The 27,559-nt window shown below is 49.0% G+C and overlaps 8 protein-coding genes across 8 annotated transcripts; 4 read left to right on the top strand and 4 right to left on the bottom strand.

Annotated features, from left to right (window-relative positions):
- Positions 1-349: 349 nt before the first annotated feature.
- I303_101927 (uncharacterized protein) lies at positions 350-3,028 on the top strand (the record flags this gene model as incomplete). Its single annotated transcript, XM_018405286.1, has 9 exons — positions 350-639; positions 772-822; positions 894-1,024; positions 1,150-1,315; positions 1,425-1,799; positions 1,939-2,009; positions 2,093-2,269; positions 2,622-2,721; positions 2,803-3,028. The coding sequence occupies 9 exons, from the start codon at positions 350-352 to the stop codon at positions 3,026-3,028; spliced, it is 1,587 nt and encodes a 528-aa protein (XP_018265567.1).
- Positions 3,029-3,277: 249 nt separating this feature from the next.
- On the bottom strand, positions 3,278-4,267 carry I303_101926 (uncharacterized protein; the record flags this gene model as incomplete). Its single annotated transcript, XM_065968442.1, has 4 exons — positions 3,278-3,331; positions 3,417-3,456; positions 3,865-3,960; positions 4,239-4,267. 4 exons carry the CDS (start codon positions 4,265-4,267, stop codon positions 3,278-3,280), a joined length of 219 nt encoding a protein of 72 aa, XP_065824514.1.
- Positions 4,268-4,670: 403 nt separating this feature from the next.
- On the bottom strand, positions 4,671-9,168 carry I303_101925 (uncharacterized protein; the record flags this gene model as incomplete). The annotated part of the gene is made up of 16 exons (XM_065968441.1): positions 4,671-4,808; positions 4,880-5,540; positions 5,616-5,922; positions 5,983-6,012; positions 6,072-6,215; positions 6,272-6,361; positions 6,421-6,496; positions 6,552-6,648; positions 6,714-6,774; positions 6,834-7,004; positions 7,111-7,282; positions 7,383-8,315; positions 8,378-8,464; positions 8,534-8,670; positions 8,784-8,903; positions 9,066-9,168. The coding sequence occupies 16 exons, from the start codon at positions 9,166-9,168 to the stop codon at positions 4,671-4,673; spliced, it is 3,327 nt and encodes a 1,108-aa protein (XP_065824513.1).
- An 843-nt stretch (positions 9,169-10,011) lies between these two features.
- I303_101924 (uncharacterized protein) lies at positions 10,012-12,204 on the bottom strand (the record flags this gene model as incomplete). Its single annotated transcript, XM_018405289.1, has 5 exons — positions 10,012-10,052; positions 10,120-10,197; positions 10,268-11,019; positions 11,078-11,344; positions 11,465-12,204. 5 exons carry the CDS (start codon positions 12,202-12,204, stop codon positions 10,012-10,014), a joined length of 1,878 nt encoding a protein of 625 aa, XP_018265570.1.
- A 3,252-nt stretch (positions 12,205-15,456) lies between these two features.
- I303_101923 (uncharacterized protein) lies at positions 15,457-17,070 on the top strand (the record flags this gene model as incomplete). Its single annotated transcript, XM_018405290.1, has 3 exons — positions 15,457-16,715; positions 16,834-16,903; positions 16,987-17,070. The coding sequence occupies 3 exons, from the start codon at positions 15,457-15,459 to the stop codon at positions 17,068-17,070; spliced, it is 1,413 nt and encodes a 470-aa protein (XP_018265571.1).
- A 2,231-nt stretch (positions 17,071-19,301) lies between these two features.
- On the top strand, positions 19,302-20,788 carry I303_101922 (uncharacterized protein; the record flags this gene model as incomplete). Its single annotated transcript, XM_018405291.1, has 4 exons — positions 19,302-19,495; positions 19,656-19,770; positions 19,866-19,974; positions 20,049-20,788. The coding sequence occupies 4 exons, from the start codon at positions 19,302-19,304 to the stop codon at positions 20,786-20,788; spliced, it is 1,158 nt and encodes a 385-aa protein (XP_018265572.1).
- A 1,269-nt stretch (positions 20,789-22,057) lies between these two features.
- On the bottom strand, positions 22,058-23,044 carry I303_101921 (uncharacterized protein; the record flags this gene model as incomplete). Its single annotated transcript, XM_018405292.1, has 1 exon — positions 22,058-23,044. The coding sequence occupies one exon, from the start codon at positions 23,042-23,044 to the stop codon at positions 22,058-22,060; it is 987 nt and encodes a 328-aa protein (XP_018265573.1).
- A 721-nt stretch (positions 23,045-23,765) lies between these two features.
- Positions 23,766-26,775, top strand: I303_101920 (uncharacterized protein; the record flags this gene model as incomplete). The annotated part of the gene is made up of 10 exons (XM_065968440.1): positions 23,766-24,053; positions 24,123-24,311; positions 24,371-24,668; positions 24,733-24,862; positions 24,928-25,015; positions 25,068-25,168; positions 25,225-25,308; positions 25,374-25,666; positions 25,745-25,980; positions 26,053-26,775. 10 exons carry the CDS (start codon positions 23,766-23,768, stop codon positions 26,773-26,775), a joined length of 2,430 nt encoding a protein of 809 aa, XP_065824512.1.
- Positions 26,776-27,559: the final 784 nt, after the last annotated feature.

The raw sequence follows: 27,559 nt of genomic DNA, 5'->3' as shown, positions 1-27,559 counted from the left end.
ATCGAAAAAGATTCTCTCGCACGACGCTACGATGAGCGCTCCTGAGCGAGTCGATTCAGGTGAGACGCTGTGCGCTTATAAGGACGAGAAAGGCGATATGTCTCGAAGGGGATCTTCCTCTTCCGTCCCACTAGAGAAACAGGCAGAAAAGTCAAGAACAGATATCGACGATCCATCCCAATCACCTGGTGCTAGTCGTACAAGTATGCAAGTCGACCGTAGCAATGATACAACTAGCCACGGAGGAATTGGTGAATCCTACAATGATCCAGATACATCACCTTCCCGTTTCGTACGACATGCTCAATCGCATTCGGATCCACGGCCAATACCCGTTCCTGTGGCGAACATGACTTCGTTCTGCGCCATCCCTCCTGGGCCTCCCCCTGACGATGAAGAGAATGCCGCTGTTGATAGAACCACACCCACATCGGCAGTAGCTCCCGGTGAACCGAAGAGACGGATCAACATCCAAGACAAATCGGCGGCGTTCCAAGTGCTTTTCGTTACTATCACCTGTGCGACACAATTGCTGGCTCAAGGTCAATTTGGGATGGTGTTGATACCCCTCAACGACCTTGGTCCGTGGTTGGGCACGGACGATGCAGGACAAATGAGTTGGATGGCAGCTAGTTATGGGTAAGCCGACTCGTCGCCAGAATCATTAAGTGCGACTCCTCTCATGAAAGCAGAGTGACCCGCACCATGGTTTGACAGTGAGAGGGCTGAGTGCTTTTTGCTGATGCTGGATTTCACCTAATCCTTTCTCAGCCTAACTTTGGGTATCTTCGTCGTAGTCAGCGGTAGATTGGGCGATATGTTGTAAGCCTTACTCCAGAAGCGCGCCTCCTTTCTGGAAAGACAAGGGTGTTGATTCAAGGATTTTATCGTAGCGGACCCAAACTCGTCTGGTCGATAGGCTGTATCTTTGGCATAGCCTCCAACGTCGGATCGGGATTCTGCAAATCGCCGATCCCCTTTGATATTTGTCGAGCCATAGCTGGACTCGGGTCCGCCTTATCATGTAAGTTGGTGAACCTTATCTACCGCCAGACCAAGTCTGAAAATACAGATCCTCATGCTAACGTCGGAGTTGTATTTCTATCTTGTCTGTCGTTCCCCCAACTTTCCGATCCCGCCAATCGACAGTACCCAACGCATTGGCTATACTGGGAAGAACCTACCCACCGGGCAAAATACGTAACATCGTTTTCGCCATTTTAGGTGCCCTCGCTCCGGCCGGTTTCATCGTCGGTGGAGCCGTAGCAAGTATTTTCACCGTTCTAGTTGATCCGAGATGGGTTTGGTGGTTCACGTGAGTGTCTCGGACCATACACCTTTCGAGACAAATCGTAATCAACACCTGTCTTCAAGACGAGGGAGTGGACAAGACTGATCTGTGGAATGTCGACCTGTAAAACCAGAGCAATCTTCATCTTCGTCTTCCTAATCAGCGGCATCTTCATCCTCCCTTCCGACGGGCAAATTCCATCCTCTGAAATCCGGCTTAGAATTCGATCATTCGATTATATCGGCACGGCTTTATTGATGCTCGCTTTGGGTCTATTTAATTTCGTTTGGAATCAAGCTCCCTTAGTAGGGTGGGAACAGCCCTACGTTTACGTTCTTCTGATTGTATCGATACTCGGCTTTGTGGCTTTCTTCTTCTACGAAAGGAGATTGGGCAAAGACGCCTTGATACCACTGGAAGTACTGGGTCGACAGTCGTTGTTGGTGTACCTTACCCTCTGGTTGGGCTGGATGAGCTTCGGGACTTTCCTTTTGTATTCAGCTTTATTGTGAGTTGGATTGACTTGATCTCTTGACTCCCTCGAGCAATATGCCATGTCATGCCATTTTCGCGTTAAACTCCGTAATCGTGTGTCAATGTAGAGTGGGCGACCGAGCTGATCTGATGGGATTGGGATCAACTTGCAGCATACATAATATACGAGAACATCATAATGCTCTATTGATAACCGCCCAACTATCCCCTCTGATGCCTGGAGGTAAGTGAGAATCGATCACTGATAACGTTCATTCGAGACTACAACAAGAGCTTGACTGATTACAACGAACGATGGAAATACAGGCATCGCCGCCGCCATGCTGGTCCCATTCCTCATTCACCGTTTCGCAGGACATCACATCTTCCTCGCATCTATGATCTCCTTCTTCATCGGTAATCTCTTCGCAGCTTTAACACCGAAAGACCAGATGTATTGGGGTCTGACCTTTTTCAGCTTGATCATCTGTGTTTTCGGACCAGGTACGTCTATCTTTCACCTTGCCTCCCCTTGCCTTGCCTTGCCTTGCCTTGCCTCACCTTGCCTTGCCTCACCTTGCCTAGCCTCACCTTGCCTAGCCTCACCTTGCCTTGCCTCACCTTGCCTTGCCTCACCTTGCCTTGCCTTGTCTCGCCTTGCCTCGCATTCTCTCACCTTGCCTCGCATTTTCTCGCCTTTTCTCGCCTTGCCTCACCTTGCCTTGCCTTGCCTTTTCTCGCCTTTTCTCGCCTTGCCTTGCCACTTTCACTACTCTATCCTCCTTTCCTCTTATCCCTATGTCGTGAAGACTCTCCGTTTCGAAAGTTGTGCTGATTTGCGGACCGGCTGGTGTAGACTTGAGCTTCAGTACAGGTCAATTGATAGTCAGTAACTCGGTCAACCACGAATTCCAAGGTATAGCAGCCGGTATAGTCAGTATGATAACCAATTATTCGTGAGTCCTTTTCCCCAACCTATGCCCGCTGAGTCGTCAGGCTAGTTGAGTGGAAACTGACACGTTCTTGATGTTGGTTAGCCTTTCGATCGGATTAGGTATGGCAGGAACGGTCGAGAGATACGTTAAAGGACCTGGGGAATCGCAAGAAGATCTCTTGAAGGGGTACAGAGGCGCCTTTTGGACCGCTACGGGATTAGCAGCATTAGCCGTCATTGTAGTTGCCTTATTTGTGAGGACGCCGAGGCAGACTCATGGGCATGAGAAGGATCGGATTGTGGAGAAAAGGGTCGAAGAAGGTAGATAGGTAGTTCGTAGTCATGGCTTATATGTAGCCCGTTCTGCCGCCCGATATGTCGATTTATCTTTGGCTGCTGGGACCTACGAGGCATGAGCATAACTGAACCGAGAGGATCAATCTTTGATCTTCGATGCACATCGCAGGATGTTATTCGTTGCATTTCCGAATAATTTGATTTCCTCTCATCTCTCCCTATGTGTCTAATCCCTCCATCTTCGCCTTCCTGGACTATACCAGCTATGGTTTTGTGCTTATCTATACAGGCGGTGTCCCGGCGGATTTCGGTTCAGCTTGAGGAACAACGTATTTCTGGGAGGGCGCGTGGCGCATCAAACGTCAGTAATTGAGTCAAGGAACGTCAAGGTCTCATTCATGAGGGCAGAGGAATTCTCACCTGTTCACCTCCTTGTCCGTTCTCCCAGAGTTGGTATCGGCTATGATGTCGAATGACGTGAAATGAATCAGCACCTGCCCCTTTGCAAAGACATCACCACATCACGACATATAGAGCAACCTCTCCCATCTCTGCCTGCCGGACCGAGCCGCTAGGTCTGGCGCCTTTGACGCAGATTTGTGCTTTCCGTACATTTCCACCTATTCCTCCTGAACGGTATGATCTCCACATCTCTTCCTATTTCCCCTGCCCTCGTAGGCTCTGGACGCAGTCTCTTCCCATTTGAGGACCCTCCCATGCCGTTCTCCGAGCAGCGCCTGACAATCCCCACTCGCTTGACTCCCTCTCCTATCTCCTCTTCGCACATTCATATCATCCATTGCCAACGCCCTATTTCGACTCGTTCCTCGACGATCGACAGGAGAAGAGAAGAAAGCATGACACTCACACTCCAATAGCAGCCCTCTTCTCAGCGGCGACCCGGTCCGTCTCGGTCAAAGCTTGTCGGAGTGCTCGAGAAGCGACTTGGGTGTATTTGTTCCAGCTGCGGGTGTGGTGTAGGCGGGATCGATTGAGATTCAGTATTTTCAGGTCGGGAAATTTGTTGGGTGGTGGAAAAGCATGAGCATGAGCATTCCGAGTATGTATGGTGAGAGATGATGGCAGTTGGCATTGGCATTGGTATTACGTTGTATAGAGGTGTTGAAGTTGAAGTGAGATATAATGAAAAAGGTTCACACAAATCAGCTTTCTACCCTTCCTGTCTCCCCTTCCACCTCTCACCGCAGACACCTATGCAGTCGCATGCAGACGATCACTCACGACATGAATTCTCTCCAGGTGGAAGACATTTTGGACTGCTTTTACTGATGTTGAGGATACCTGAACAGGATATGAACTACAACAACACAACTAATTATCGATTAGAGCTAACTCGGCCGGAGCCAGGGAAAGGGTACAACCGTACAACTACCACCACCACCACCATACAAAGCCTCGAATCCCTTTTTCCGAATATCTCCGTTGATGTGGCACGTAACATCCATCTCCTATAGGCGAAAACCAGAACAATTCCATAAATGCATAAATACTCATACGAGTGAGATGGACTAAACGGACAGAACATATGCATGATATCTCTTGTCTCTTGTTTGAACACCATTAAAAATCGTAAGAACATGTACTACTAACACACGGCATCTCCCTCCACCTATGTCGATGCCATTTCACAATTAGACAAGGAAGAAAGGGGTGCTACAATCCCACCGCGCTCCCTGTTTGTGTTGGACCCGCAGCGGCATTCCCACCAGTCGAGCCTGCAGGATTGGGATTGTCCAAAGCTCTCGATGAGCTCAACGTCCTCGCTCGATTACGACTATGGAAGTACGTCGACTATGTGACCATCCCAAAATTTATTAGTCAATTTCTACTGCTTTTCCTTTGGCAGATCATCGAGAACATACGGGCGATTCAGGTTCTTCTTCCTGCTCCTCCTCATCGTCCTCGTCCTCATCCTCATCGCCCCATATATTCTCTTCGTCCTCAGGCAAAGCTATCACCCCACTTCCAGGATCAAAACTGATCTTCTTCCTAAGTTGCGATGCGCTCATGCTCAATTCGGAAGGCGGCGGGGTAGGATCTCTCCACGGGTTCAAATTATCACTCGTGCTCGTACCCGTACTACCATAAGTCCCCAAGCCTGAACGTGAAGCTGATCGCTGTTTCTTCAGACTTGTGCTTGAATTCGAAGGTTTTAGCGATTGTCCAGTCGACCATCCTTCAGGTATACCACTACTTGGTCCCGAGCCAGGCTCCTCATCACTATGACCGCCCTGTTGCCCATTGATTTGTTTACTCAATTTCTTCGCTACTTTCCTCCTCAAACTCAAGACCACACTTCGTTTGCCGCCGCCTTTCGCGCCATCGCCAAATTTGGCTTTGGCAGGTAACCACGGTGTAGGTAATAAGCCGGACAGAGCCGGATGAGCATATCTCCTTCTGCCAGTATTCAGTACGCCGAAATAGAAGTTGTTCATTGGTGGTTGAGAATAATCCGTTCTTCGATCGCTTGGAGCAACGTATAATGTCTCGTCGTTGACAGCATATCGTCGGTGGTTGAGATTTCTACCAAAGGCATATCAGATCTTCTCTAGGTTCCAGACTCTCAGATCACACTTCTACCGCATCTATGACACTCACGCTTGACTCCTGCTCACAGCGCCTTCGTCTCCCACTCCAGCTACCCCGGTTGGCTGTTCTCCTCTCTTGACCTCGCATATACTGCTCAGCGCCAAGAATTGACTCAACGGTCCAAAGTCCCTATACATGACCCAGCTCCACCATAGAGTGTACAGAATGAGCGGGACCATGGCTCCTGAGGCCCAGAAGAATTGTCGGAGCGAGAACAAGCCAGTCATGAACAGCTGGAAGAGAATTAACGCCCAGAGTGTTCGAGCGAAAGTGATTCGCCAAGCTTCGCCATTTGACTCATAGGGTTTGAAGTAGACTATAAGAAACGGCCCGTTAGTTGTGCGTCGTGATCGTATGTGGCGCGAGAATCACCTACTGAACAACAGTTTGTACTTGTATACGAGGTCTAACAATTCGTCAGCTGTGCTCTAGAGGCAGAAGTAGCATACAGCTTTGCCGACTCACAGGCGATTCCGAAGTAGATGGCGCCAAACACCAAGATAAGCGGGCTCATGACGCTATACACTAGCGTTATGGTGAACACCAGCAACGCTTGGGGATACACCCATCCATAGTTGAGCATCGGAGGGGCGTTGGCTTCCGCGTAGTCTGCATCACTCATGAGCGTATGTACCGCTCCACATGATGTCGGACTTTTAGCTCACCTCGAGGAGTTTTGGTCGATAGGGCTCGCGAGTATCCGAGGGTAAGAAGCGGACCCATATTGAGTAATTGCAAGGGCATCAGACCGAGTGCTACGTCATGGTGCGAGCTCGTAAACATCGCTATCTCGCTGAAGAAGTCTGGAGCTCACCTTGCAGCATCACATATGATACCATGAAATTTCTGACGTTCGCCCCTTGAAGCGCACTGGCTAACTTTTGGGGGATCTATGAAAGCATCATCAGCTGCCGAGAGAGTGTGGGTCTGTTCACGTAAGCTGACCTTCATGGGGCTATCGACAAAGTCTCGTACGATTGCGATATACGTCGTTGTGAGTAGAAAGACGAACAAGACTGAGATCAAGAGGAAAAGATGGTATCTATAGGAGACAATGGCCAGTCAGCTTGTTGTTCTCCGGCAGCGAGAGAGGAAGACAAAGCTCACTTTTTCAACAGAGAGTACTCAGTCGCACTCCGACTCTTGAAGCCTTGCATGTAGCTTAGCCCTAGCATCCTAGTCAGCCAGTTGTAGAATTATCGAATACTGCGGAGGGGGGAAGCTCACATTCGAGGAAGAAAGGCAAGAGACCGTTGAAGATGGTTAATGCCAACAGAGGCAAAGAATTCTGGACGATCGCTGCCAGCCGTGGTGAGGCATCTATGATCCTTGCTAGCCAAGGCATGATTTTCTTGATTTCTTGGTATGACAATAAGGTAGACAGTGCTGATACCGGGACTGAGCATCATGAACCGTCCGATCAGCCAGCGTTCCAAATTACTGCAATCAGATGTGTGAAGGTGCAGACAAAGCGATATTAGAATGGAAAGTTTGGGTCACCCACCGAACCAAAATAAGAAGAATACACCAGTCGTTCCCATGACGAAAAAATCCCTGATCTGGGCTTCTCGATTGGTCATCGACACCTTACTCCAAACAACATCTCTTGGTTCCGGCGCCAACTCAGTGACTACCGAGGAATGATGCGGGTAATGTAAGACTTGACAAGCGGTTTGCTACATAGCCCCCCCGCCCATCAGTTCTCTTGTGTCAAATCAGTATACTGAGAGTGTGTGTATGTCTGAACTGTGGAGTACAGTGCCTAGAGGGACATACCGCATCTTTGGCATCTTCGAAGGTAACGAATGCCGCATGAGTAGCTTCGAACCTTCCCTTTTTCCTCAACTCCTTGACTTCTTCATCGGCACTCTCAAATTCTTTCTCCCAAAACTCGATCGCATCCACTTTATTTCCGAGCCATCTAGGCCTATAGGTCGGTCTAGGTCGAGTCGTATGTACATGCACATGCGTCCTATTTTCCCCTTCACCATTCTCAGCTGAATTCGCATTCCTTGGTGTCGCTGAGCCGTTCTCATTTGCAGGCGTCAGAGTCGGACCTTGGTGGGTTTCTTCTCCTTCATCTTCCTCGTCATCATTTAGATCCGGTATCAATCTGGCTTCTGCAGATTGTGGTGAAGTCGCTGACGGGGTAGGTGTCGAAGATGAGGAGGCCAATGTAGAAGCCAGGGGCGCTTTGATGTACACATTCGCATTGTACCCTTTCACAGCTTTTCCAGCGGGATTTCCTACCCAGTCGCACCATGCTTCTTCCAATTTCAACAGTGCGATCGTCCGCTTCTCCAAGACCTTTCGGACGGGTTCGACTTCTCGACAAACACTAACGCTCTCTACCATCCATCCGCAGTTCTCGAAGTAGTCTGCGAGAGCCCGATCACCGCGTAAATGCTGAGGTAAATTAGAGACGAGGACTGTTCGAGCGGAGATGGAGTGGATCAGGTGCAGTCCGAACGATTGGCGAGATAGGACGAATCGATGGAAGTTGTTATGGAAGAATGATAGGCATAACCCGGTGAATAAGTAGGTGAAGATCAGGTGGATAGTGGAAGATGTCGTTGGGTCCAATAGGATATCGTAGAAGCTCCGCCGGGTGGTCGGCGTCGTACCATTGGTCAAAGCGCTAAGATACATGACAGAGATGATTGTGTTGTTCTCCCCTGGATCCGGCGCAGAGTCTGTCGAGCCATGGCGCTACATACAGTAGTATGATGAGCTATCTCTTCGATGAGGAGTAATATACCAGGTGATCTTACGAATAGATTCAGCGGTATCAAGACCAAGACAGCTAAGAAGGCCGAAAGGCTGAACAGCAGAAAAGCCATTCTGAAGAAGTTGAGCAGCTATGCATGTCCAATCTGAGTCAGCTAATAAATACCTCCCTAGCGATTCCCGGAGCGAAGAGGACCTACGACAGCTGCATCAAGTCCGACAGTCTGCAGAACAGTAAACTCCGAAGTCCTGAGAGTCGGCCTGATCCATCCGAAGAATTTGGATATCCCGGACGATCTTTGATTTTCGGGTGAATGGGCTGGGGTAGGAGAAAAGTCTGAAATGTCCGCCCTCTCGCATGTCAGTCACACTGTCCGTCTGTATGGGAGCCAGAGATTGGGGCACTGATTCATAGGGACTTCGACTGAGGGTACTGAGGGCTGGACTTACCCTTCAGCTTCGTCCTCCCCATATACACTACATCCCACCTAGTTCGCAATACGCAAAAAGTCAAGAAACTCGTCAGACCGATCGCGAGCGACAAAGTCAATTGGGTGGAGAACCATGGGCCTAAGGACCAGATGGGTTTAGCGCTCTACATATTGTTGCGCAGATGCTGGGTAAAACTCACCATCGAACTTCTCTATATCGTACATGGTGCCAAAGGGTTATAGATGAGCTTGATATCTTGCCATCTCGATGAGGTATATGTGTTCTGTGATAGATGCTCACGAGTGGGTCCACTTCCAGGTGGTAATGGACTCGTATCATTCAAATTCCCTCCTTCATCCACTAGTACCACCACCAAGGTATTCAGCCAGGGTATGGTAGACATGCTTTCGATGTACCGCTCCCGCTCTAGCGAAAGCCGACGATTTGAGGTCGTTTATGTCGGTCAAGAATCAAAAAAATCGAAAGTCGAGAATCAAGATCGACTGTTGTGGAGTCGATGTCTCCAATTCGTACAGCTTATGTACAAAGGCGGATAATTTCTACCGAGACGAGTGCTATGACTCGGCTCGTCCTCGATGCACTCCGATGGACGACCAACAATCAATACAAACGAACGCAAAGTAAATAAAGGATCGACGCATGGTAATTTTACAAAGTAGCACAAGGTGGTCGTGCGACTTTGAGCCCCACATTTACGAGTACAGCGTATCACAGCGTATGACGTCGCAGTTAGTAATAAGAGAGTGGCAATACGACATGGTGCCGCAACTCGCTAGTTTCATCAAGAAATGCATGTATTCTTCTCCTCGTTCGATCCATCTCCGTCTGCATCTCAGGTCACTGTCCGTCATAGTCATAACCATACTAGAAAATGTAAAAATGTGAGATGAAGAAAAAAGACATGAGATGATCGAAATGAAGTCTCAAGAAATCGAAACGGTACTATCGTTAAAACAGAAGATGGGTATGTAGATTGAGACTGTCGAATGAAAATGCAATGATTTCTTCTTATGAAGAAGGTTTATGGGTGTGATGGGTAGAAGCGACTAGTACCTGCAAAGGCTGTTGCGTGTAGTAGGGTGAGTTGCCCAAGATTGTCGGTATTAGAGGATTGATGGATGTAGGTAGATATGAAGTTGAGGGTTCAGAAGGCCTTCAAGCCTGGGTGCTGTCTGCTGCTTTCTCCCTCGGCCGGGATCAAGCGAGCTCATGTGTGGGGTTTCTCTTAACATGAATCCTTCAACTTGTTCTTGGGGAAGGATTGACCTGTACATGAGATCCGTATTAGCAACTTCCTATCGGACTGCACATATCCCGTGTGGATTCGACTCACCATACGCAGCCCAAGTAGTATAGTTAGCGTTGTTGTACGCCTCGGTGTGTCTGGAGATGTAGTCGGCAGTCGGGTAATCTGCACACATCACCGATTCAGCAAAGTGAACACGGCTTGGTAGCAAGAAAGGTAACAGAGTAAAACGCACCAGAAGGATCACAACCGATGGAACCCGAATCAGTTCTTTGGTAGACTCTGATGTAATCGATTCTGACGTAATTCGGCCAGATGAGTTCATCGAAGTTGACAGCTTGGAAATTGTTCGACATTCCGAAATTGAAGATCAACGCCATAGGTTCTTCCGGGATGATTCTTCTGCCAACTCCGACTCGAGGGTTCTCAGCTACAGCGTCGGCGTGCATCGTCCAACTCGGTTTGCCATCCGAGTACCAAGCGATATACCCGTCTTCCCGCTTGTCAGGATAACTCTGCCATTCTAATCCGAACGTTGTGAATTGCTGGTTGGCCCCAGGTTGACTATAATAGATATCTCGAGGGACACGTGTCAAAGCAGAGACAGCTTGTTGGTAGGATCCTCCCAAATAGGTGTTCCAGTAGGTCAGACTGGTGTCGTATTGCTTATAGTTGGCTGTCGTGGTGTTATCCCATTGGTAGTAATCGTCAAAGGGAGCAACCTGGAACGATTGAGAGACTTCTCCCCTTTCTTCGGACAGAATAATTTGAGCTTCGATCATGTCAATCTCAGGAGCACCTCTACCGACACCAACGTTGGGTCCAGGATGATCTTCACCGGAACATGTACAAGCGGAAAGCCGTTGTCCAGGTAGATAGGATAGAGGCCCAGAGTCGGATCCGGTAGTGAGGGTAGCAGCGGGACCGGTCCCATTGACGTAGGTTTGGTTGGCGAGCGTTCCGATATCGCACGAATCGTAAGTGTACCTGCGATAGCGTGTCAGTTAGATCCTCAATACAAATTAATGGATCGACGTCGACTCACGGCCATAATCCTTCTGTGGTAGCACCGTATCCTGGTCGTCCTAGATTACCCATAGTCCAAATACCTGGCCAGAAACCACCTGTGCTGGTCGTACCGGGAAGTGAGGCGGAGACTTCGATATACGCGTTCTTGTTGAAACAAAGCTTGTTCCATGACTGTATCATGGCAGACTTGAAATTAAGGTCATGGATAGGTTCTTGGGTCATGGTAAGGATGAGGTGACCATCGGCAGTGGTCGCGGCGGATGGATCGTACCATTCGAAGTCACTATCAGGTGAGGCGATCAGGTCAGCCAAGTACCCTCGCAGGACGGGTGTTCAGCCGCAGTCAGAAAAGGGAATGATGCATATGTAAGGCTGATTTGGCGAATGAGGTATGGTAACTCACCCAGTCGCCCAATAATGGAAGTCAACAGCTTGGAAGAAAGGATCGTCACCATCGTAGAACGTCCTTCCCTCTTTGTTAAATTCATCTGAGAAGACTAAATCCCAGGTGTTTCCGTCTGCTCCTGTCTTAGTATACGAATCTGCAGGCGTATCTGCGTCGATGAGTGAGGGTAGACCGGTGATCGAAGGGTATTGTCCACTCGCGTTTATTCCTCCCAAGTTATATCCTGAAGTGTTCGCTCCTGATGAATTGCTATTTCCATAATACCAAGCTATGATAGGGTAACCTGCGAACAGCATTATACCTCCCAAAGCCAAGAACATCAGGGTCAGAGCGTTGGCCCATCCTCTCCACGAAGCAATATCGAAGGGTGTATTGAGATCCTTCCTCTCCGCAGCAGTGAAGGTGTGCAAGTGATCGTCTAAATCATCGTCGTCGTCGAGGCCGCCCGTTGCGTATGCGCCTTTCGTGAGGGCTGCGTCGGAAGCGGCGGAAGAAGGAGTGGTGGTGGTAGGGGCGAGATTTGCTGTTGGGCCGAATCGATTTCCAGAGGAGAACGACGCGTAGGATTGACCAGCCGAGCTGGCGGTTTGACCTCTGTGAGACATCTGGGAGTGCGATCGAGATTGTTCGTATGAAGCTAAGGACGATTCAGATAGGCGTTGACTCATACCAGGAGTCTGGGCGGACGCGAGTAAAGGTTCACGGCCAAGCGAAGGCGATTGGCTGCCGTACTGCATCGAGTAATCAACAAGTTCCCCAGCCAACCGATAGTATTTATTTATTGGTTTGTCGTATGCGTGACCAAGATGTATTTATGGTTGTTGCCAAGCAGAGTAGGGTGCCGTGCCGAAGGAGGTGTGTTTGTTTGTGCGTCCGTTATCGATAAGAGGTGTTCGGACGTTTCAAGAAGAGTCGAGGTGGACCGTGTACCGAAAAGCCAAGAGCCAAGAGAAATAGGTCAAAAGATAATGAAAGAAGAAAGGGTTCAGAGATTAGCGCCGACTATCAGCTGATTGATAGGATTCACACTCGGACGTAGATGATGGAAGTGAGGATGAAGATGATTACAACCTCGCTCCAGTGTTGGGTGGACGGGTCTATGGAAAACAGGTTGAATTTGTTGAAAATCAAAGCAGATGGAAGAAAAGTAAACTTGGTAAAACGAAACGACGACACGGCTGGTAGTGAGGAAATGAGAAATGAGAAACGAGAAATGCAGTGCTATTATTCCTTTCTATTCAATTATGACAAGGCGCCAGAGCAGAGGAAATGAAATTCACCATAAAGCCTAGTACAGGTGACCGATTCAGGGTAAAAGGGCCATAACACCAAAATCACGGGGCTGCGTGTTTAAATGTTTAAATAGGTACATGCGAAAACCGAATCACAGCATCTCGCTCAACTCTTTCATGCTACTGACATGATCATGAAGACTGCAGTATCGCCATCGTATCTCGTCATGTAGCATGTAGTCCGGTAGGAGTGGGATGCGCGGGACGAAGAATATCGAGAGCAGGACAGCGCGAATTCCTTCATACGGCAACTCGCACCCCAAAACGAAAGACCGCCTCAGTCGTAGATTCCATTAGTACTCACCATACTGCTTGCGCTCGTCGAAGCTCCTACACCCTTATTCCCTCTGTGCTTGACCATATCAGTCCGCACCTCCTGATCGTCTTGCCCGCAGCCCCCGTACCAAGTTTGCCTGAGTTCTACAGGTGGACCTGTTGGTATGAGGTCTCGGGTGCTCAAGAGTAGTTGGGCGAACGCGACTTCTGATTCAGGGATGCCGTACAATGACGAAATCGGTCGAAACAGAAATTTCAGCGGTTGGTGTAAGTCGTTGTACAGGTTCGTACAAGCAAGTCAAGACAAGTGCAGCATTCAGTGATGAATTGTGTCAGATCAGATCAGATCATGACCGAGGAAGTGATCGTCGTTACGACTTTTCATGTTCTTCCAAGAGATTCAGATCTAAATATAACTCCAAGATGAAAGGTTGAAGCTACACCGACTCTACGCTTACGCTCCACTAGGACGTGCTAGTGAGGAACAAAGCAACTTTATAGTCTGTGCTCATATCCTGTTTCCCGGGGGTATCGCGGCAGCGGTATCAAAACCCCGGGCAAAACGCGCCAGCGAAAATCAAACGACGTGGTTGATTTTCGATTCTTCGTTTTCCAGGACGAAGATGCTGCATCGTCAATGCCCGAAGAGAGTAGAGGCATTTTATATCGGTACGTGGCTGACCAAGCTGCATAAACGATGCTCGAAGAAGCTGTTTCACGTCCCTCTGCGTCAGCAAGCTAGTGGTGTGGTCTCTTTATTATTTAGGAATATTGATGAGGCCTTCCGTTCTGGGTCGCCTTTGCCGAGAGGAACTACTCGAGCTGGCTTGATATGCCAAAAGCCTGAGATTGCTCGTTTCTTCGGATGCGCTTCGTGCTTGGATACTCAGCTGTTGTCACGTAGTGAACAGTGGCTCACGGGATGCGGTCATTGATGCAGAGGGAGGGTGAAAAGGGTAGATGGTAATTGGGAAGTCTCTCGCATCCTGAGACTCTGCGCACCATTACTAAGACATCGTACAGAGATCCTATACGGGTGGGTAAAAAGCGTGCGATAGTGCGAGAACCTCGTGTTGTGATTTTCTCAGATGACATGCGATAAGAGTTCGAATCGAAGTCAAGTCAAGTCGGAACAGCTGGTTCTGGTCTTCATCCTATATCCTACAGCGGAGAAGTATGAGGATGAAGGATGATGTGCAGTCGAAGTATGCTGCCATTGCGTGTGCGGCAGCATGATATGCACATGGTCCAACCCAGAACAGGCTAGGTAATGCCTGCGAACGTTTTGTTTTGTACCCCAGCAGTATATCCAGGTGATACCTTCTCTTTCACCACTACCAGGAGAAGACGGAAACCTGCTCCAGCCAGGAGAGACGCCTCCCGCACGCTCGGACCCTCGCCCTGTCTTACCGTGTCCATTTCACACGCAAAGTCCTCAGCCATATGATCGATTCCATCGTACATGCGTTGGCCCTGCCTGATTATCTTTTACATATTTAAATGCGATTTGCATCTCTTCGTTATTGGTTTTACGTCTCTGCGTCTCCAGTCATGTTACAGGCCGATCTATGGTATACGCATGTACATGTAAGAAATCGCATCTTGTTTATTTGATAATTTGATAATTGACACCGCAGGATGCTCGTAGTAGAAATCTGAAACGATCAAAGACCCTTTTACCGCATTTACCTTCAGGGTACAAGTGTGTGATAGGCTCGTGTACCCGTGTTTAACTCCTTTTTGGAATGTTTTAGCGTTGTTCGATTGTTTAAAGATGACGCACAGATCCATTAATCCGGATCAACCCAGGACTTCTTCGAGCCTATAGTGGTTTATTCCTTAGCTTGGTCCCTCGAAGCAGTACCTTAGTGCATGGAAGTTGACAACCAGGGCAATGTGAGTGCTGAGTGGGGAAACTAACACATACACCCTCTACAACAACGTCCACAGCCTAACGAGACGAAACGCTGCGATACCAAACGGTCTAAGCTTTGTTTGATTATTCACTCACCATGCCATCTCATCGCTTTGACGATGAGTAAGTTATACTAACGTAGCATAGCTAGTACGATGCGTTGATCAACAACCATCAACGATCGACTTAACTCCTTCTTCAGTGTTCTCTTTTCCTCTATCTACTGCCCACTTTTCATCTGCTGGTTCTTTCTCTTTCTCTTGATGTTCTGATTCTACTCCCTTGTCTAACAGGTCTCTAGATCCTCAGTTGGAACTGCCTTCGTCAGTACAACACCTCACACTCATTGAACACCCACGCTCTTTACCTTGTCTGCATACCACCTCTCGAAAAGCTCACCCACACGGACAATCACCGCACCATTCACAAGGCCGATCGACAATCCACACATAACATCTGCCAACATCTATCACATCTCCTCTCATCAATCAGTGACACTCATCGCCATGTCCAGATCCCACGTCGCCAACATGCATTCCATCTCATCCCTCCCTTCTGTCAACTACGAGCTCTCCACTCCCCGTTCCGCTCCATCCCCAGCATACGGCAATAGCAACAGCAACGGGGCATGTACTCCTCCCTTGGTCCCTCGAGGCTCCTCCGACCGCGACCGACCTCGAGATTCCGGGGTCCAAGCTATCGGTGCGTTCTTCTCTGCTCCGTACGACTCAGATCTCGAGTCCGACACCGACGAGCCCATCCCCACCCCTCAATCCCAAGCTCGTACGCCTATCGCCCGAGCTCGTTCCGCACGAGCCGTCAGCGTCAGCGTGAAGACCGCCAAGGCGTACAAGGATGCGCTAGAGGCTAAGATCAAGAGTCAAACTGGTGAACTGGATCATTGGGACAATACCCACGAGTATAACCAAGATGGAGGTCTAGGACACGATTATTACGGGGATGAGGATAGGATGGAGGATCTTGAGCCTCCCAGATCGCCTGCTAAGCGGGATATCAGCTCACGACAATCCGACGAAAGTGGTAGAGTGCGTCCTTTGACAGTAGTAGAGTTCCCTGAACCCACTTTGCAGCCTACTCAAGGACACGGTAAAGGATACCCCTCTCCCTCTCCTTCTTCATCTCCATCTTCTAAGCCGACACCTCCGTATAATCCTAGACCAAATGCGCCTCCTCCAAGTCATTCAGATGACGGCCATCACCACACATCCACCGAAGGATATCCTAGAACACCCTTCAGAACAAATACTTCTCCCGGTGGACTTCAACCTACTCATTCTTCTCATGACGGTCATTTCCAAGGAAGACCCCAGCCGCGTATTGACACTTCATCTTTGTCACCACCTCGTACTATCCTACTTCCTCCTCCTGCAAGTCCCATTTCTCCGATGTTAGCTGCTCCACCTCAACCGCATTTCTCGCCCCTCTCGCTGCCTTCATCGCCCTTTGCCAAATCGTCTGCGCTCGGACACGGACATGGGAAGACAGACTCGATGAATGGGAGTATCAGGGGATTCGATATTATGGCCGAGAAGAAAGCCCTGTTCCGCGAAGGCCAAGAAGAACTCATGTCCCCCTTTTCGACTAGACGAGCACGGCCAGGAAGAACAGGTCCGAACGGTAAGTCGCAGACCAAATCGGCGTTCTTGGCGAGCGGCATGGATTTCTGGAAGAGGTTCAGCGTACATGTCAAACTTGACGAGGCGGAGAAAGCGCAAGCTGCCGGTAAACAGGGCGTGAACGGAAGGTGAGTCTAGCTGATGATGAGATGATACGATCCTGTCTTTGCCCGTCGAAGCGCGAACCCTTAAATAGTTAACTACCATGTAGTAGCTAATACTGTCTTTGCGTAATTGTTCCGCTAGTGCGTGGCTATCGAAAGCGCAAGAACGTCGAGGTCGAATCAAGAAGATGATTTGGGTATTCTTGCTTCTTGTGAGTTCCTATCATTGCCAACTTTCTGGTCCTGTACAGCGGTTCGGCTAACTTGATCTTGATTGATTTGGTTCATGTCTTAGCTGGTGATCCTAGCTGGTGGTCTGACAGCTTACTTCCTTACAAGACCTTCGCCCGCGCCAGCGTCTATAGCACCTTCCATCTAGCTGATGACTGGCTGGCCAACTTACCCTTCACCATTTGACGATGAGGATGGAATGAAAATGACGTTAAAATGGACATTTGTGATTGTGTAATTCTGTAACACTGTACATCAGCGTACATCCGCGAAGAAACAAAGGTACGAACGGTGGACTTTTTCTTCGAATACCTTGAATATGTTTGTCATAATTATCTATATCATCACGTCGTCTAACGATTTGCCCTTTTTGTTTTCTCTGTCTGTCACTTGAACACTCCGTTCCGGTGCAGAACCCTGTTTATGATGTTACTATAGTCTCATGTGTACTTGTCATTCTCAATGCTTCGCTTCGATAAACCATGCATGTCTAGATACCCGGGCGCGTGAAGCCTACATCAGATAATGAGCATTATTTCGGACGATCCGAAGCTCTCCATTGACGATGAGATTGATATCATAATGGGGTCGCGTGAAGTAGGGTAGAGGTTCGTCTTCTACGAGTACAAGCAAGATCATTGGCGCCTGAATCAAGTGGATTGTAGTATCATAGAATTATAGGATTGTATTGATTTCGACAAACGCAAACCGGATATACGCTGGCTCGTCTTTGCAAGTGTCGCTCCTTGATCTTCATTCGGAAGCTGTCCCTCTTTCGGCCGTATTACAATGCAAGTATACTTGTAAGTCCTATGTTACATACGGTACAAGATCAAGTAAGACACGGTTCAAGTACTGGCCCATAGAGAGAGGGGGAAGGGAAAGAAAAGGTGGCTGAAGGAGTACCAAAGAGGCTTCCGTTGTTCCGTTGTTCCGTGTACAGCGACCGGACTATGGTCAAGCGAGAGGTGTCAGGTTTTACATGTTGGGCGTTATCACGCTGCGCAAGTAGGGACATAAAAACGAAACTGGCACTCCGGCTTGCTCCTACCATCGGGATCAGAGGACTTTTTGAGACTGCCATGCCATCAGTCTTGAGCAGTGAGTGCCTTCAAGTCATATGTGTGCCGAAGATTTCAGTACAAGGTACTGTATTCTTATCCGGAAAAACAGGATTGCGAAAGGTATCGTATTGCAGCGTGTTTCTGTATTCCCAAGCACTCGAGCACGATCACCAAAGGCACGGTCGATAAAAGATCACCACATGACATGATGTCGCATCTCCTTGATCTGACATTCGCTGAAGGACCGACGGACGGGAGGAAGGATAAGAGCAAGATGTACGGAAGCGTCATCAGCGGCAAAGATTCCAGCATCAGCCATCAGGTCCTCCTCGCACACCTCAATTCGAATCAGATGTCGGCGTATCAGCTGCATGCGTATCCTGAGGAGATGGTCCGAAGTACTCTCTTCCCTCCTGGTAGAACACAGTCGGAAAGTCCTGTCTCACAATAGATTTTCTGCATACTGCATACACCTCTTCGGACTCGCTGAAAGGTCGAGGTCGAACCCTGCGCATTCAGGCCGGACACACGTCAAACATCCTGGGATGCCTTTTCAATTGACCCTTTTCACTTGCACTTCGAAAGAGTGGAAACAAGCATGAACCCATAAGACGAGGACGTAAGAAGTGAACGCATGAACGCACGAACGCACGCCAAGGCGGACTTGACCTCCTTGTTACGCCTATAATTAGCATAAATGACCGTACAAGTACTCTCTTTACCAGAATTTCTCTTCTCTGGAGACGAAGGCACCACCGCTATACCAATGTACCAATGTCCCAACAGAACAAACGATGTCATCAACACGTAAGGTGCCACTCTCTCCATTCTCGCAAGCGAGAGCCAGCGAAAACAAAGAAGAGGACTGAGCGGTTTATCTTACGTAAGACCTATTTTTACGATGCTTTTTTACCGGATCTGGTGAATTGAGATAGCGGTAATTTGATTGAGTGATGAGGATGATGATAGGAGATAAAACGAGGACCCGAGAGGTACTCTATGGAACCCTAGATTCCTTGATTTCTTCCCTTCTTCCCTGCCAGCGAAAACTTTCACACTTGCTCGTCATCCAAAAATAAACATACCATTCACCCATCTGCTTCTTGGCTCTATAATCCTACGAACTCAAAGAATCATATATAACACCATCTGCTTCGTCCACTGAGTTTGATAGATCTGACCGTTTAAAGTTTTTCTGTCAACCAAAAAGTCGCAAAGCAACGGAAAACCCCCCCTTTGTCTTCGACCTCAACCTCAACCTCAACCTCAATCTCGACTTCGTTTTCGATAACCGTCAAAGCAGAATCACTTCACAATGGCTGATGTAGATAACGGAGGCAACAATATGCCAGATATGGAGGACTCCGATCCCTGCGCCATCGATAACTCTGATTCTCACAGAGGACTCAGAATCGGTGCTATCTTCATCATCCTCGTCACTTCCTTGTTGGGTACCTTGACTCCCATCGTCTTCAGACATTCATCTGTCATCCCCACCCCAGTATTCGAGTGAGTCTTCTTTCATTTTATTTTTTTTCGCTTTCTTCTCTTTTCGGTGATCCCGGCAATCCCGCCTGTGCGCTACTTTTCTGTCTACGTTATTCATCACCAAGTTGCAAAGTGAAAACGTTCACTTGACTAACCGTCCATTGATTGTGTGATCCAACAGATTCGCCAAGTTCTTCGGGTCGGGAGTCATCATCGCGACGGCGTTCATACATCTCTTAGCACCTGCATGGGACGAGTTGACCTCTGAGTGTCTTACTGGTGCTTGGACCGACTATGTGAGTCTCCCATGACAGGACTCCTGAATCCCAATTCCGCCCTCATACTTTCTCGCGGGTTAGATGCCTGAGCTAATGCGATGTGTGTCACGTAGGACTGGGCTCCGGCAATCGCCATGGCTGCCGTCTACGGTATCTTCTTCGCCGAGGTCGCCGCCTACAGAATCGGTACCAAGCGATTAGAGCGTCTCGGTGTCGACTACAGTGAGTTCACCCTCTTCCAGCACTTTTCGGCTTTGGCGAATCATACACTGATGATTTGATCTTGTGTATTATAGGCTCTCACGCCCACGATGATACCGATGCTCATGCGCACGACCACAACCGTTCTGCTCCGCTCAACGTCGATACCTCTCTCCCTGCTTCGCAACACCACGTCCACCCTTCCGCCTCCAACATCCACGCACACTCCGATGAAACGACCGCCGGAGCCCCTATCACCTCTGCCTCCGAGAAACAACTGCGCAAATCCGACATCGAGTCAGATTACGATAACGACACCGTCAACCCCGCGCCCACCCAATCCGAAGCCTCCGCTCAGCTCGTCGCTGTCGCCGTACTTGAATTCGGTGTCGTCCTTCACTCGGTAATTATCGGTCTGACCCTGGGTGTCACGGACGAATTCATCACTCTTTTCATCGTTATTATCTTCCACCAGATGTTCGAGGGATTGGGTCTTGGATCCCGATTGGCCGCTTTGAACCTGCCCAAGAAGATGCGAGTCTGGAGATGGGTCGCCGCATTGTTTTACTCCATCTGCACGCCTATCGGTGTCGCCATTGGTATCGGGGCTAGAAACTCGTACAACGGTAATGGTGCCACTGCCAACATCGTCTCGGGTGTTCTCGATGCCACGTCAGCTGGTATCCTCCTGTACACTGGATTGGTCGAGCTCATGGCCCATGAGATCCTGTTGAACCCCAGAATGATGAAGTCGGGTAACGGTAAATTGACTTACATCTTCTGCTGCATGTTGCTCGGTTCGGGTCTTATGGCTTTATTGGGTCGATGGGCTTAAACGGACGATCATTCTCGGCCGGATCTGGAATGCAAACTTTGGGACGAGACAGCACTCTCTCCAATAAGTTCTTTATTTCCAAGTACCTTATTTAGCCTTATAATCTTTACTTCTTTCACTTCATCCTCATAGACTATGCATACCTGACAAGACAACTCACTTGAATTCGTGCTTCAAGGACACTGGGCGTCACTCTTAGTTTGTTTGTCGATTGCGCTGAGATCTTTCTGATAAAATGGAAGAAAAAATGCATATATACACAAGATACAAAAACGACCAGATTAATCACAAAACATGACAAGTACATGATGATTTCGTTTGGCGATCGATGATATGAGCATGACGACGGCGTAAATGATTTAAGGAAGAGATGAATAACCATTAAAGCAAGGTAGTGTGGTATGCAGAAGGGAAAAATAAGTGACCAAGCATTATAACGCGAAGGCTCTACAACGCAAAGGATATGGAGGACAGTGAAAGAAGCAAGGTACAATGCGAAATATGTCAAAGTGCAAGTGACTCTTACCTTCGATGCTGAAGCTCTCAACACAAGGGGAACGAGAGGGTAGAATATTGAGTCACGAAAGAAGGAGAAACAAGTGACTCTACTCTTCACGATACGCAAAGTGGCATTGTCTTCCACGCCGATAAGGTAAGGCCCGGAATAGGAGTTGATCCATGCAGGTGAACAGACCCAAACAAGCAGATTAAGGTCGCGGCGGAAGATGTAAACATCGTGTCGAATCGATGAGAATATCCAGAATTTAGAAAAATGAGCAGTATATGGCGTGAAGGTGAAGGTGCAGAAGTGATAGCGTTGACGCATAGGGAGACAGGCAGGGGCACGGGAGGGGGAGCAGGGTGATCCTTCTTGACATAGGCACTAGGGGTTGTTCTGTTTTCCATCTCGGATCCTCAATGATTTTTTTGGGGTTTCTTTTGGGTATTCGGTATTTCAATTCGATAAGGTATCTCTCTCTGATTTATGCGGTTTGACTCTTCGTTGGAATCGTAAGGAGAACGTGAGATTCGTTATAATCGCGCCAGGTCTTGTTGTGTATATGCTATGCGATTCGATGCGATGCGGATGGGATCTGATGCGGTGATATGCAGATGCGATTAGATGCGATTCTTGATCGTGATGTTGTACTCATTGATGCGGTGCTGAGGAAGTACGGCTCGAGGAATTGCGAATTGATCGAGCTAGCCACAGACCAATGAGCCCTTCAGCAGGAGATACTACCCATACTTCTACGACTCTACTCACTATTATTCATCGACATCCATCTCCTCCTCCTTCTTGGCATGTGCGCCTTGGTTCCCGCTCCTCAGTCGACTTGGACCTCGCGCGCCACCCATTGCTCTCCCCATACCTCTTCCATAACCTAATTTGAACACGTTATTCATTTCCGTACTCAGCGCTTCATCGTCAGACCTGAATAGCTTGTGTCGCGTTCTCATAAGTTGACTTCTGGGGTTGAAGGCGTCTTGAGGTCCAGAGATGGAAGGGGAGCTGTGTTTGCCCATTTCAACGTCACTTGACGCCGCAGGCGAATGGTCAGATCGAGTTCTGGAGTGACAGGATGGAGGTCTGCCCACGACCGGTGTCGAAGCCAATGGCGAGGGAACATATGATGGATGCACCCGATGATTGTTGGTGCTGGTGCCCGATGATGATGCTGTAGGAGTCGAAGGTGTTCTATGCGTGAGCGAAGGTGAAGTCGTATCGACAGGTGAGGGAGGGGCCGAGTCGTCGCTGGTGTATATACCTATCAAATTTGAGGAACCAGAATAAGCCCTCGATCGCTTGGTGGGAGGACAGCCAGAAGGCGGGGGTGTAGGAGGCCGGCTCTCTGGCTCTATGCTTGGTCGATGAGGGCCCGTATATCCGGGCATCTGTCTTCGACCGTAGTCTGGCTGATAAGGGATGAATACAGGAGGAGTCGGCTGGGTCTCGGTCGTTGAGAACGGTCTTCTGAATTTCAACTTGATGACTGTTCTCTGCTCTGGCTCCTCTTCAACCTCTTCCTGAGGAGGAGGGGGAGGAGAAGGCTCTCTATGTCGTTTGTGACCTCTTGATCTGGTCACTCGCCTCTGACCAGGTAGAAGGTCGATGTCGAAATCGGTATATTTGTGGGGTTCTGGCCAAAGCCGCGGCTTGGATGGACTAGCAGGAGGGGGGTTGTGTGGAGCAGTCCAGAGGCCAGATTCAAGGTGAGGCAAAGATTCGGAAGTGGAAGTATGAGTTCGGACCATATTGGCCGGATGAAGATGGTTGTTTGGCCACCGGGTGTAAGAGATAGAATGAAGGGGGCAGACTGTTAAAGAAGGCAAGCACGTTAGAATGATGCGAGTTCCAGTCGAGGTCAAGGTTGTCCGTCGTTGAAGGGCAAAGAAAGATTGACGCTGTTATGGATGTGTTGTACCCGATGGGGAGAAGGATATGAGACTTTGCTCACATATGAGACTGAAACGGCGGGTAGTTGCACACGACCCTGAAGATCAGTTGTTTACGTCAAAGGCGTGTGGGGACTGCTCCCTATTGACGCGTCACTGAGCGCAGGATCGCTGGGGAGGATCAGCAGGTGAAGCGATCAGGATGATGAGGACAGGAAGGTGAGGATATAGAGAATGATGGATGTGCGGAGTGTAAGATGTAAGAGGAAACAAGTGAGAATGAGGAGATGATTTTGGGTTGATTTGTTGTACGTGCGTTCGGTCATTTCAGTGATGAGCTCGGTTCGTGTGTACTCCCCGGCAAACAAATCCATCTTAAACCGGATTTACACCATTTCACTTTCCCACGATTGCCAGACTTCACCTGTAAACACACGTCACGTGATCTCCGTGGACATTTCCCAAAAGTTGGGAGATGGACCGGCACTCGCATCTGTGTTCTTAGAAAGTACCTAATGAACACCATTGTGGAACAAGATTCTAGCTAGTCAAGCAGTGAGGGAAGATCAGCTCCATCGAGATGTCCTCCTCTCTGCTTCCACTCTTCGGCTCTTTGCCGTTCGCCCATCCTAAATTCCTACCCCTCCTCCAATCCCACAAACCATTCACCAACCCTTCTCAGCTCTCTCAATCTTCGCTCACCAAGCTCCTGAACCGACTCAACTCGACTATACTGTCCCGAGAGGACAATGCCGATAGGAGAGCAGCATGTATCATTGCCACGGAGATTGTTTCGATGGACGAAGAAGGTTATGTCTTGACTAATTATGGTAAAGGATGGCTGGGCACTTGTCTAGGTTTCGTAGCTGTGAGCCCCAATTCCCCTCTGTCGATCTGACTCATCATCGAGCATCTGCTTACGAGTCAATGGCTGCAGTCCCCGACCAGCTCGATACCGAACGTACCTGCCTATTCTTCACTGCTGCAGCAGATGGTATACTCGGCTGCTCAATACCCTTCCTTCGAGCGAGAAGTGATACATCCCATAATGGGTAAACTGGCTGTGTCGCTTGGCAAACTCTTCGAGCGATGCGTGACGGATAATCGACCAGACTGGAGCGTGATCGTGAGTTTCCACTCCTCAAGTGTTGATTCGTATGGCAGCTGAAGCGATACGAGATATAGCATGAATTATTGTCAACATTGAAAAAATTGATTGTGCATTCACCAGCACCGTTCCGACCCTTGTTGCCCGCTCTCAAACCTTCTCTATTTAACCTCATCCTTCAGATACCCACCCCGACCAACCCTTATCCCTCTATACCCGATGAGATCCGTAGATCAGCCAGCGAGGTGATAGCTTGTTTACACGTCACTGCCGGTAAAGCTCAATCACCTCAATCTTGGGGTGCAGAGATCAAAGAGGCCTTAGGCGGATTCGGAAAGGCTTTGAATGGTATCACTACTGATGCTTGGGAAGAAGGTACGTTCCTTCCGTCCCTATATCAAAACAATTGATACCTGACCTTGTCGCTTGTGGTGTTCAGAACCAGTCAAAGTTCAGCCTCCGAATGCCTCTTCTGCTTTACCCGAATTACCAGTCGAATCTTCGACCCGATTGCCGGTATGTCTAGACTGGGCGGAAGGTTTCACAGAGGTTATTCTCGCATTGCTAAGGTAAGCTTTCTCCTCTGACTACAACAAGACCAGGTCAGGCGGGCGCACAGCTGATCCCAAAACAGATATCCAACTGCTCGACCGGTACCGGTCCCCATCGCTCAGATCGTGTCCGCTGGCCTGCGATGTCTGTCTCTTACCCTTGACACACCTGTAAGTTCCGTGCCCCTATTAGACTGAGTGCCGAGCTGAAAATAGCGAAAAGACCGTAACTTTCATCTCTCCTCAACACCAAGCTGCTTTGCTGGCTTGCTTGCCCAGATTATGGACAATAGGCGTCCAGCTCATCGGGATCTTAGCCATCTCGTGAGCTGTCTTTACAAGGGCTTCCCATGTACTTCGGGCTAATTCGATATGAATAGATGCGGAGACCACTTGTTTCCCCATTTGAGTAATATTCTGGAACACACCGTCTGGTTAGCCGAACGTACGCCAGCTAGCATGACGTGAGTCTCATCGTCGATAACACAATACACGCTTGACCGGAGCTGACTGTTTGCTGCTCTCTCAGTGAAACGCAAATCCAGCTCTTAAAATTCCACCGACTCCTTCTCTCACTATATCCGCCGGCAATCGTACCCCTTGAATATCCTACGCGTCTCCTGCGGCTGTCATTGACAAGGGTACAGCCTTTACTGGAGAATCGAGCGAAATCAGAGATCCCAAGTGGCAATACCGGTGGAGGCAAGAGAGGAAAGAAGAGAGCTCGAGGAGCTGAGGACGGGCTCGTCGGTGGGCTGGAAGGACGAGACGCTAGGACATTCCATACAGAAGAGGTGGAAGTGATCATACAAGCCTTATTCCGTACGTGTATCCTTTCAGCCATTCCGAGACTTCTTGAGAGACCCCGTCGCTCATCCACTTCTGCGCTCACTTCCTCAGTGATACCCCTACTTCATCCGACCCCGCTGTTTTCCCCATCATTGTTAACATTCTCGATACGACTACACCTGTCATTGTATCTGTCAATACCGAGTCTGGGAGGTATATTGCCGTCTGCGGCTGCTCAGTCCGACCTACAAGCAGCAATCCAGCACGTACTGGAGCAAGTAGTACTGATGACTGAGGGCGAAGGAGGAACCGGCCGAGGCTGGAAAAGCCTGATCATTTCGGTACTCGTAAGTCTTGGCCTACAATACTGCCGACAGACTTTTGGCAGTGTACTCTGATCTGACTGATTGTGCAAATAGGCTCAACATTCAGAAAAGCTCGCCCCGATAGTACATCCTTCTTTACCACCTCTGATGAGGCCTTTACCGCCGCTCTCACAATTACACTTTTTCGTCAAAGAGGGCGAAGAAGAACGCAAAGAACGGTTGAGCATGGGCTTTGGTATTGTTGACGAAACCAACGGAGCTGAGGAAGAAGAAGCAGCAGATGGTGATATGGTAGTAGAACAGTCCACTTCGCAAATCTCTTCGTCCACTAAAGCCCTGTCTGGCGATATCAAGAGGTTCGAGCAGAACACTGCTGCGACTCAATATAGTATACCTGCATCGACAACGGCGACCGCATCGCTTGCCGTTCCTCCTCCTGTATCCGCCAGTACCACACCTTCAACCAGTCTCCAGCCCGTAATTCCGGCTCCGTCTTCATCGATATCTTCAAGTGCGGTCGTGCCGTCGGTCCCTATTCCGGAGCAACCGATACAGTTTTCATCTGCGATGAGTGAAAGCATAACCACTCAAGTGGAATCGAACTTCATCTCGCATCCTTCAGCTAATGCCGACGAAAAGGGCAAAGGCAAGGCTGTAGTAGCGGCGACGGCAACCTCGGCGAAGACAACGCAAGATATGGACGATATAATCATGCTGAATGATGAGGATGACGAAGGTATTCCCGAGCTAGATAGTGGGAGTGACGATTTTGACGAGGACGATGACGATGAGGAGGAGGTCGAAGAGGACGAGTAAAGATTAGATGGGGAGTCATGCATATCGTCTCACACCGTATTACGCAGTGCTGCTTCATATCGTACGGTGATCAGGATAGTCCTTTGGGCTTTTCACTAGACTGTATGGATAAACGTACGTGCTGTATATCGCACGTCGGGAATTTGACGGACAAGGTACGATCCGTAGTCCAGTAGTCCAGTACCGTTCTTTGGGATCCACTAGTCACTGATTAGTGGATAGTGGTTATTGTTGTTGCAGAAGATGGATAAGGAAGGTTTTTACTCCGAATCACCTCTGTCTTCTGGGCTGGATTGACTTTTGAGCATGAGCCAGGTCTTGGGACAATATTCTCCGATATGGACACTGATACTGACACCGAGAGACGTAGGTCAGGAGGACAAGCAGATGGATTGAGTACCGGGCCGCTCGTCTTTGAGGTGAGGTGCTGAGGTAATCCTCCTGATCATATGAGAGCGCTGGCTTGAATCTATCATTTCGGGATTCGAATGTTGGCTGCTGCTGCCAATCGATAGATTATGCTTCATCGAAACATTTGTACTCCGAACGCATATGCATGCAGTGCCGTAGGAGGGCAAAAGCCAGCAGCGATGCTTCAGCGAGCTAGGGCGCCTCTTACTCATGACAGACCTCCTAGATGGATACCACCTTAAATTGGTTAGACTTAATTGGGCTGACCCTGCCAAGCCAAGGAAATGAGGGCGCCACATTCACATTCACATTCTCAGTCCCATCGATTTTACGTGTGATATCTCCTCAGGTTAGATAGCCGAGATCAGCTCTA

This window comes from Kwoniella dejecticola, chromosome 2 (genome assembly GCF_000512565.2).
Source record: "Kwoniella dejecticola CBS 10117 chromosome 2, complete sequence".
Classification (NCBI taxonomy): Eukaryota; Fungi; Basidiomycota; class Tremellomycetes; order Tremellales; family Cryptococcaceae; genus Kwoniella; species Kwoniella dejecticola.
Note: the sequence above shows the minus strand (reverse complement) of the source record. Positions and strands in the feature narration are given on the sequence as shown.